The sequence below is a fragment of the Populus nigra genome, chromosome 10 (genome assembly GCF_951802175.1).
Source record: "Populus nigra chromosome 10, ddPopNigr1.1, whole genome shotgun sequence".
Classification (NCBI taxonomy): domain Eukaryota; kingdom Viridiplantae; phylum Streptophyta; class Magnoliopsida; order Malpighiales; family Salicaceae; genus Populus; species Populus nigra.
The window spans coordinates 16,165,400-16,176,240 of NC_084861.1; the positions used below are offsets into that span (position 1 = coordinate 16,165,400).

The 10,841-nt window shown below is 35.0% G+C and overlaps 2 protein-coding genes across 2 annotated transcripts; one reads left to right on the forward strand and one right to left on the reverse strand.

Annotated features, from left to right (window-relative positions):
• Positions 1–4,088: 4,088 nt before the first annotated feature.
• LOC133704675 (putative pectinesterase/pectinesterase inhibitor 24) lies at positions 4,089–6,152 on the forward strand. Its single transcript, XM_062129586.1, has 2 exons — positions 4,089–5,145; positions 5,283–6,152. The coding sequence occupies exons 1-2, from the start codon at positions 4,113–4,115 to the stop codon at positions 5,957–5,959; spliced, it is 1,710 nt and encodes a 569-aa protein (XP_061985570.1). The 5' UTR covers positions 4,089–4,112; the 3' UTR covers positions 5,960–6,152.
• On the reverse strand, positions 6,142–10,495 carry LOC133704674 (probable pectinesterase/pectinesterase inhibitor 25). The gene is made up of 3 exons (XM_062129585.1): positions 9,744–10,495; positions 7,205–7,559; positions 6,142–6,990 (listed from the first exon to the last, which is right to left on the reverse strand). Exons 1-3 carry the CDS (start codon positions 10,446–10,448, stop codon positions 6,284–6,286), a joined length of 1,767 nt encoding a protein of 588 aa, XP_061985569.1. The 5' UTR covers positions 10,449–10,495; the 3' UTR covers positions 6,142–6,283.
• Between the last annotated feature and the right edge of the window lie 346 nt (positions 10,496–10,841).

Genomic DNA, 10,841 nt, shown 5'->3' on the forward strand with positions numbered 1-10,841 from the left:
AGCAAACCAGGAAGAAAGGATGGCTTCGTCACACACACACACACACACACATATTTGTATAGAATGATGCTGCGCAGACAACTACATTGGTAACATTCTAATAAATCTGGTCCGACAAGCATCTCAACCTAACTCGGTTAGAGATTTAGTCTTCATTAGATTTTAAATTAAACTAAATAAGAATAAATTATTTTATACTTGATTAATTTTTTAACTTAGTTATAACTTGATTTAATTTTAAAAATTATTTTTTATTTTTATTTTAAAATAATTAAGTTAACTCAGTTCACCTGAGATGGTGAATTTATTAACTTTGATTCTAAGATTGGGAGTCTGTTTGTTTTTTTAAAAAAAAGTTTTTTGAATTTTTTTCTGTGCTTTGTATTATTTATTTTTGTGTTATTAGATTGCTTTGATGTATTAATATCAAAATTAAATTTTTTTTAAAAAATATTATTTTAATATATTTATAAATAAAAAAATATTTTAAAGCTCCAATTAAACAGCAAGTATGGCCCGCGTAAGCAAAGCTGGTCATAGTAAAGATCAAGAAAAATATGACTATTCACCAATGACCACAGGATATCTACTGATACACAAGTTTAGAACAGCAAGTGTGGCATAAGCAAAGCCAGTCACAGTAAAGATCTGGAAAAATATGACCTATCATCCAACGACCACAGAAACTGCCGTCGATGCCATTATTTCTACTCAACAATAAAAATCAAAACCTTTTTTTCTTAAAAAGAAAAAGGAACCAGCAGCAGCAGCAGCAGCCGCCACGCAGATGGCGCAAGCACCTGCCTCCTTGTAAAAAATCCACCCAAAAGTCCCTCTCAGAACTTGACACGTATTACCTCCAGTGAGTCCCACCTTGTCTTAAGAATGGTGGGGGACATGTCTGCTCCTCGAATCAAATGATTCAATCACGTGGCAGCTAACCCTTTCTTCCTTCATTTGTCCGTTCCCTTGCAAATTTTGTGGTCTTTCACTGGTTTACACTTTACAGTCATCGGATAAAAAAAGCTTTAAATATAATACAAAAATATCTCTTCACTTAACTCAAGTTGAAAATTAAATTGTATGTAATGTTTTTTTGATATAATTCTATCGAAAGATTACAGAATTGAAATAAATAAAAAGGGGAACAGAGAAAATAAAATAAAATAAAGACAGTCAATAGAGAACGAAGCAGAAGAAAAGAGAGAAAAAAGTAATATCAAGGAGTGTAACTAAACTGGAAAATTTTTAGGTTTGTTTTTTAAATATTATTAGTTTAAATTTTATAAATTTTAGAATTATTAAAAATTTATATAATTATTAATTTTAAATCTCATGAAATTAGTTAAAAAACATTTAAACTGCCTGGATATCCATTTAAAAAAAGAAAAAGAAAAGAAGATTGAAGCTCCATGGTGAAGCATTATCACCCCTTGCAAGAATTGCTAGAGGACATGATGATATTTTGGCACTAGAGGACATGGGGATTGACACTCTCGTAATTCAAGCCAAGTTCATGATAGTGATTGAGACTTTTAATTTGATTGTTCCTTCTTGCCTCCTCCTCCTCTTCTTCGTCAGTTCTTCCCATATGGATGCAATATATGGATGCCACCCGTAGTTCTTTTCTGTTCTTCAAACGCTGTGTTTCAATATCTGGCTCGCCCTCTCGATTCCATCTGGATAAGTGTTGCCGCGGGACTTCCCTTGGATATAATAATAATAAATTCTAGAAGTGATAAAATTCCACCGTAAAGTTTATTTATTTTAAAAAAATTAAAATAAAATTATTTTAATTTTAATTAATATTTAAATAACATTGTTTTAATCAGCTCAAATCAAGTCATTCAATCATTTACTTGGATCCTTAACTTGGTCATGGATCAAATAGGGTTTAATAATTTTAATCTGGAATCATTCCTTTATTGTTGTGTGTGAAAGTGCATAAAGTTTGCATTTACTAGAACTTTGGGGTTTAGAGTGGAAATAATAATTTGTTATTGATTCAGTTAATTAAGTATTTGCACTATCCATTCCAATTAATTAAGTATAGTTTTTTTTAAAAAAAAATTAGGAGTTTTTCCCGTGTCTAATAGAATACTCATTCAGTCATTCTCACCACGTTAATTATTTATTTCATTTTTTTTTAATTCGGTTGGATGGGATTTTAAACAGAGATATTTAATAGATTGAATTAATAATACAAGGATTTTTAAATGAATTGATGAAAATAAACAATGCAAGAGAGTTTGGAAATGAGTTTGTGGTTGCTTTTCAAAGTATTTTTTACTTGAAAATATATCAAAATAATATTTTTTATTTTTTAAATTATTTTTGACATCAGCGCATCAAAATAATTTAAAAACACCAAAAAAAATATTAATTTGAAGTAAAAAAAATAAAAAATATATAATTTTTTAAAAAAACATTTAAAAACACAAAAACAAACATCAAAAGCTTATAATACACGGATCTAAAATCTTGTCTGGGAATAAAACAAGATAGGAAATAGAAAAAGTCAAATACGCGATGCCAAATAATGGGTTTTCACCGTATTATGGATTAATTTATTGAATTATCTAAATTTAACTAGTCAATTTTCACCTACTTTTTTTTTAAAAAAAAAATCTAACCCAAGTAAAGCCATGCTTAACAACACTATCCCCAACACTTCGGTACAATTGACGATAAAAATCATCTACCTCGAAATTCATATTATTATCCCACGAACGATACCATGGTTATAAATTATAATAACATAACATTATTAAACAAACATTTAAAAATATCTTCCACAAACCTATAGAATTGAGGGGATAATTTAATTTTTGTTTATTTATGGTAGAGTTCATTTTGACAGAGATAATGGCTGTAAAGCTAGGGCCTAGATGATAAGGTCAACAACTATGCTTGCCAGAGTATTGTCTGCTTGGAAGGAAGAGAAAATATCAAGCATCGTGTTTATCCGAAGTCCACTAGGCTGCACAAGCGGGCTTCATCCAATTAATTACATGTATCTATCAATGGAAAAATCAAATCCCAATTAAAAAATATATATATATATATATATATTAGGATATGGCCTGTTCCTATGAATTGGGTCACTTGAGATGAAAGGGGCCTTATATGCAAGGAAGGTCAGGCACTCGTGGGCTGCTTTCTCTTTGTTTTCAACAAAACATCCCTAGGCTAACATTTAGCTATTCCCTTTTCTTTTTTCTTTTCTTTTTATAAAAAACAAATACATATACTTTTAAAGAAAAAATAAAATAAATCTATCTTTGTTAGAGAACCAATTCAATCTATCCAAAGAGCTTTTACTTGAGAGGATATGTTAAAAAATAATATAAATCACATCCTGAAATTTCATCTTATAACTTAAGTTTTTGAGTTGAATTAGTTTTTTCACCATCTTTAAAACAGTTTGAAATGAATTTATATATTTTAAAACATTAAGTATAATGAGAAATATCTTCTTTGTTTTTACTATATCTGTATTTTATGTTTTGAGATACTAACCAAACACTACTGTATATAAATATATCTACTTAGCGACTATTTATTTTGATTTTGATATGCGGTGGAATTGATACATTCAAAAAATGGATTAAAAAAACATTAATAATTTCTTTTGATACATTCAAATTACCAAGGCTCAAAATGATACATTTATAAAATATGGAATGGAATGTATAGTTTGTAGTTAAAAAAGCTGAACTCTCTATTGTTCAAGAAATTATTTTGAGTTTCTTGGAATGGAATGCTTCAAAATACATGTCGACTTTTCTTAAATTATTCATTGATACAATTAGGTTGGCGATTAACAAAGGTAAATCACCTTAACAAGGAGAACAAGAAGCGTTGCCGTTGCATTATGCAGCCTTGTATTTGGTGACAACTACACAAGAAAACGTTATGGGCATAGCTTGTTATGCTTCAACATGAGAAGCACTCCCAACATTTTCAACTTCGCAAAAATTCTTTGCCTTCCTTCCCCTGGTGCCTTGCACGTTCAACGATGCTACCTCTTTTTGCTAACATATAAAAGCATCTCCCACCCACCATTCCTTGCATCATAAACAACACAACAGCAACAACAAAGGGTGCTAAACATGTCTTCTCTCAAAGCCTATGGCAAACTCGACGAGGCCGAGCAAGCACGGCTCGAGGCTCGTCGAAGAACCCGCAAAAGAATCACCATCATAGGCCTTTCTTCAATACTTCTTGTTGCCATTGTTGCTGCTGCTGTGGTGGGGACTAGTGCTTCTAGTGGAAACTCAAAGAAGGGTGGAGCTGATAAGTCACTCTCCACATCAGTCAAAGCTGTTTGTGATGTCACATTGTATAAGGATTCTTGTTACAATAACCTTGCTCCTGTGGCTAAGCCAGACCAGCTCCAACCCGAGGAGCTTTTCAAATTGGCAATCCAAGTGGCCAAGAATGAATTGTCAAAAGCCTCTCAGCATTTCTCCAAGGATGGAGGGGTGCTTTACAATGGCGTCGAGGATAATATGACAATTACAGCCTTGGAAAATTGCCAAGAGCTTTTGAGTTTGGCATTGGACCATCTTGATAACTCATTGGAAGCAGGTCATGGTGTCAGTGTGATTGATATTGTGGATGATCTAAGAACTTGGCTGAGTACCTCAGGCACTTGCTATCAAACATGCATTGATGGCCTTCCGGAGACAAAATTAAAGGCTACTGCTAATGATTTTCTCAAGAGTTCAAGTGAATTGACTAGCAATAGCCTGGCAATCATCACTTGGATTTCCAAGGTTGCAAGCTCAGTACTGAACATCCATAGGCGCTTATTGAATTACGAAGACCAAGAGATGCCCAAGTGGCTGCATCCAGAAGCTCGTAAACTGCTTCAAAATTCAGATTTGAACAAGGCTGATGCTATCGTGGCTCAAGATGGGTCAGGAAAGTACAAAAGAATCACTGATGCCCTCAAAGATGTTCCTGAAAAAAGCAAGAAGAGGTATGTGATCTATGTGAAGAAAGGAATTTATTTCGAAAATGTTCGTATCGAGAAGAAGCAATGGAATGTCATGATGATTGGTGATGGAATGAACGCAACAATTGTATCTGCGAGCCTGAACGTTGTCGACGGAACTCCTACATTCTCAACTGCAACATTTGGTAAGTCCTTATTCTTGTCCCACACAGGACTAATCCTCCTATATTGGTTGCGTGCTAACCAAAATTTAGCTATGGAGATAGAGGTTAGAAACTTAGAATTAGCTAAAAGTCTGACAATCATGTTCCTTTTTCTGCAGCTGTGTTTGGGAAGGGATTCATTGCTAGAGATATGGGGTTCCGTAACACAGCCGGTGCAATCAAGCATCAAGCAGTGGCCTTGATGTCAAATGCTGATATGTCGGCCTTTTACAGATGCAGCATGGATGCTTTTCAGGACACTCTCTACACACATGCGAATCGGCAATTCTACCGTGAATGCAACATTTATGGAACAGTTGATTTCATCTTTGGAAACTCAGCTGTTGTCATTCAAAACAGCAACATACTACCCAGGAAACCCATGGAAGGCCAACAGAACACCATCACTGCACAAGGCAGGATTGACCCTAATCAAAATACTGGAATTTCAATTCAGAACTGTACCATCTTGCCTTTTGGCGACTTGAGTTCTGTCAAGACTTACCTTGGCCGACCTTGGAAGAATTACTCAACAACTGTATTCATGCGTTCGATGATGGGGAGCTTGATCGACCCTGCTGGATGGCTGCCATGGATAGGAGATACAGCACCTCCTACCATATTCTACACCGAGTTTGAGAATTTCGGGCCTGGTGCTTCAACAAAGAACAGGGTTAAATGGAAGGGCTTGAAAACCATTACCAATAAACAAGCTAGTAAATTTACAGTGAAGGCATTCATCCAGGGAGAAGGGTGGCTCAAAGGCACTGGTATTAGCTACAAACCTGGTCTCTGACAGTGATACATATCGCAGAGAACATTTCCCTTTTTGTGTTCCTCTCATGTTTCTGTTCCCTTTATGTTGTTTTCCTCTACCATTTTTTGTCAATACTTTTTACCTTACAAGATTGATTGATTGTAAGTTAAGTTTGAAACAAAACTACAATCTCAAACAATGAAATTTCTAGGCTACATAAGTTACTGCTAAATACCATGTATTTTATTAATTTGATATGACAGTCCTTACAATCTGTCTTGTTACTGAATTACAAGAAATCCAGGAAGTGTCGACTTGAGAAGAATGAAAAATATTGTGAAGCAATAAGGTCCCTATTTATAATCAAAGTAGTCCTCCAGAGAAGGGTATGTCAGTGAAAGGCAACCAAGTATCCCCCGTAGTTAAATTGTAGACAGTAAAATTCGCAGCTTGCGTAGCATTCATAAGATTATAACCAGGCCATTTCACTCTCCTGCTAGTGTTTGCACCAGGCCCATAATTCTGAAACTCACCATAGTAAATAGTGTCTAATCCAACAGTTCCATTCCATTCTAGCCATCCAGCTGGCTGAATCAGCTTTCCGATATACGATTGCATGATCACAGTTCTAGAGTACACCTTCCAAGGTCGCCCCAAAAAGTTCGAAGTGGAGTTACCGCCTGTCGAGTTCTTGTCCATAGCCAAATCAGGTGCAGCCTCAATTGTACAATTTTGAATGGAGATCCCAGTATTTTGGTTTGGATCAGTACGCCCTTGCGCAGTGAAGGCATTCTTCTGGTTAAGCATTGGCTTACGAGCATATAAATTGCAGTTCTGAAAGACAGCAGCAGCATTTCCGAAAATGAAATCTACAGTTCCATATATATCACATTCCCTGTAGAATTGCCTCAAGGAATGCACATAAAGAGTATCCTGATAGCCTTCAAAGCTGCACCGGTAAAAAGTGGAGAGATCAGCATTGTTCCTCAGAGCTACTGCTTGGTGCTTCTGAGGACCTGCCGTGTTCCTGAACGTAATGTATACTCCCACAAATCGCTCCCCAGAAACAGCTGCAGCATGAAATCAAAACTCGTCAGGATTTTAAACATCAGTGGAAATTCAGTCTTCAATAATCATAAATTGAGATTGCATGTGGTTAGTGTTTCAAGACAAAGATAACAAGAGACGAGAGTGTATTTTTGTCTTTTTCACATGATCTTTGGTCTCTGTCTTTTATTTTTTTTATTTTTTTTGAAGAAAACAACGAAGTGGAAATTCTCTTACCAAAAGTCGAAGAATTAAAGGTTGTCCAGCCATCCATTACACTATGGTTTCCCGTGATGACGGTCCGATTAATCCCTTCTCCAATCATCATTATGTTCTTCTTTTTTTTGGGAACAACAACATACTCCTCATAAATCCCTTCTCTAACAAAAATCACAAAGTAGCCATCTTCAGGTTTTGAACTGTTTGGAGCAAATGCAATGGCATCTGTAATGGTTGTAAAGTTGTCATCGCCATAAGGGCCAACAATCACTGAATCATTTAGAAGAATCCCGTCGCCAGAATCATCAGAAAGGATGCGTTCTCCCCTGTGGCAATTGCTTGATTTATGGCAGGATGCTGTTCTCTTTAAAGCCTGCAAATCATGGGTTCATCAGTTTCTTCATCTATACAAGTAATTAAAACCAGAAACATGATTAATCATTTACAAGAATCCAAGGCCTTTTTTTTTTTTTTTTGTCCTTTTCGGCTGAACCAAATAAATTATTGAGAGCCCATTAATTATAAGTCTATACATTGATACTAAATCTCTTTATATAATTTTTTAGCTTGAATAATTAGAGCATCATTCTCTGTGTATTGATACTAAATCTCTTATCAAACAAGAATTAAGAACAAAATCTAGAAAAAAATCCACCAGATTATTTGGAAAAAATCAATCTCGCATCTGTATTATTGTTATTATTTTTAATTTCTTTTTTCCTGAGCTGAAACCCGAAGTGATAATAAAAAAGAAGGCCCACTGATTCAAAATAACAAGGGAGTATATATAATTAATTTTACGCTATTGATTATAATTTATAAACGGATCTCCCATAATTTAATAATTGCTTAAAGAGTTGACTTTAAGAGAGTTCAAACACACAGGAGTTGTTATTCAGATACACAAACACGTGACATCCTCTGGCAGTAGCGTGCTTGTTCTCTAAAATAGCTGAGACCAAAATAGTTGACCAAACATGTGATGGAAACCTTTTCCTCCAAGCATCATGCATGGCACACCGACACTACAATTATTTTCCTACAAGCTCTTTTATTTGTCTCCAGGCAATTTTATTTTATTTCTTGCTTAAACCCCATATTAATTATATTTTCTAGTTAATTGTAATTTATTACTATTAAAGGCAACAATAAGACATCCATTACATCCTCTAGATTCTGTCTGCTATATATATTCATAGTAATTAATTTTTTTCACAATATTATTTATAATTTAATTATTTCTTGTAGGCAGAACTAGATGCCCTCTAATACCATTTGTGATTTGGTAATCTTGCTAGGTTTAAAGAAATCAGAAATGCTGTTAGATGGGATTTTTTTATTATTTTTATTTTTATTTTTATTAGAGAAGGATATATTCGAGAGGCCATACATAAAGAATATGAAGGTTCTCTAGAGGTTGGAGAATTTCTATGTAAAAACAATTTTATATAATAATCAATCACATCATCAATTGCGAGCGTTTATAATGGTGGTGCAAATGATTTTTAAAAATGTTTTTTTATTTAAAAATATATTAAGATAATTTTTTAATTTTTGACATCAATATATTAAAATTATAAAAAAAATATTTAAAAAATATCAATTTGATAATAAAAACACAACACACAAATAAGAACACAATATAATAGCTAGATCGTGAGTTGCCAAACTTCAAATCTCAAGAAGTCAGTCAAAATTACAGCTAGACATCCCATGCCAAATGGACTCAATTTTGATTTTAATACTGGTTAAAAAAACTGTTGGGTTCAGCAATTTGGTCCTTCACGAACAGCTGGAGCGAGCAAGCATGGGCCAGTTTGCTGGGCGTTGACCACGTAGAGTGGCTCCTGCCTAGTCTTGCAAGTGTACTGGTCATTTTACTAGTCTACACAATAACTTATTGGACCGCGTATACTTAAAGCCAGTTTGGTTAAAATTATAAATCTTTTTGTTTTTTTTTTATATATATTGATATTAACAATAAATTTTAAAAATTACAAAAATATTATTTTATTTTTAGATAAAAATAATAATTTAAAAGACAACTACAAACATGCTATTAGCCGGCCGGCCCCCACATCTTTTACTCAGTTGTATCAAGCTAGCCACACGAGCAATGTTTGTTAGGATCTTCTATGGGGTCCCTAAATTAAACTCAAGCAAGTTAAGCACTACTTTTAGACCATAGAGCGGCCATCTGAGCCACATTGTAGACCGTAGACTATATATTTCTTGATTGAGGCGCGCATACATGCATTAGTTTTTCTCCTAAATCACTAGGTTAATGTTCTAGTATTATAGGTCAATCTAGAAAGCTGTGAGGCTCCATGGCCTCAGCTTAGTGTTTTTTTCCTTCTTGTTTTCTTCCTTTTGTTAATTAATAGTCTAAGCTAAGCTTAGGTCTAAGCGAGATTTCATAGAGTTAGACTTGACCCGTATAGGCCAGTACCCTTGTTTACAAAATATATAATCACATATATAAATCGATCATAAACAGTTGCTAGCAAGAGGAAGCATTAAACTTCGGAGAGAAAAAAATAATTGCATTTCATGATACCTTGATAAGAGTTTCCAGTGGTTCACGAACCCCCTTCGTCAAGATTCCATGATGATGAGACCCTTTTCTTCCCTTGTTCTTCTTCAAATTCTTCTCCAGTGAATGTGTGACCAAAGCTAGAGACACGCTATACAATTGAGTGCCATTAGAGAGAGGCACAGACAGAGCACTGGCAATGCTGCTCTTGGACTGAACCAACCCGTCGTAGCAAGATTGTTGGTTGGTCACTACCCCACTGAGCAAACTCTTGACTCTCTCGACCAACACATCATTCATTGACTCGGCTGATTTCAACTCACTAGATATGGTCTCAAAGTAGTCCACGTTGAGTTCCATGAGCTCATGGCAATCTTGTAAAGCACCAAACTCTTCATGGGTCATCTTGGAACGTTGGTTTTTGTGCGTTAAGTGATAGTTTATAACTTTAGACAATCTTTTTGCTTGTTTATGGCATTGTTTGACTGAAAACTTGCTGTACTCATAAGGGTTCGAAGAAGATGAAGGGAATGTTGTTAAGATTGAACGACAAAGCTTAGGATAGAGGGTGGATTTGCATGCATCGGAAGGCGATTGTGGTGCTACCGGTGGTGGTGGTGGTACCGGTGGTGGTGGTGGTGGTGGTGGTGGAGATTGAGAGGAGATTAACAAAGGTGAAAAGATGGAAAGAAAGGCAAGGAAGAGAAACAAGAATGGTGGGTGTTGCATTTTGACTTAATTTCTACAAATTAAGTGTTTGCATGTGAAGAGAAAGGCATAGCATACATGGGCTTTAAATAGAGAGGGAAAACGCGTTATAATTATTGGAGGCATGGGAAGGTGGCGTTGGTTTGTGGGGTTTGAAGAAATATATTTATTTTAGGTTAGGGATGTGTTTGGAACTTGCTAAGAAAGGCAGCGTTCACTTGAGGAAAAAATAGTGTTACGTAGCTATTGAACTCATGATTTTTTTAATGGCATTATGGCAGTCATGTGAGTCGGTTCAAATCACTAAAACTGGACTCAGTTGACTCACAAAACCAAACAGTTTTTTAGGCTGGAATTCTTACTGGAGCACATGAATGATTGAATCTTTGCATGGGACTCGTATATGTGCGGAGA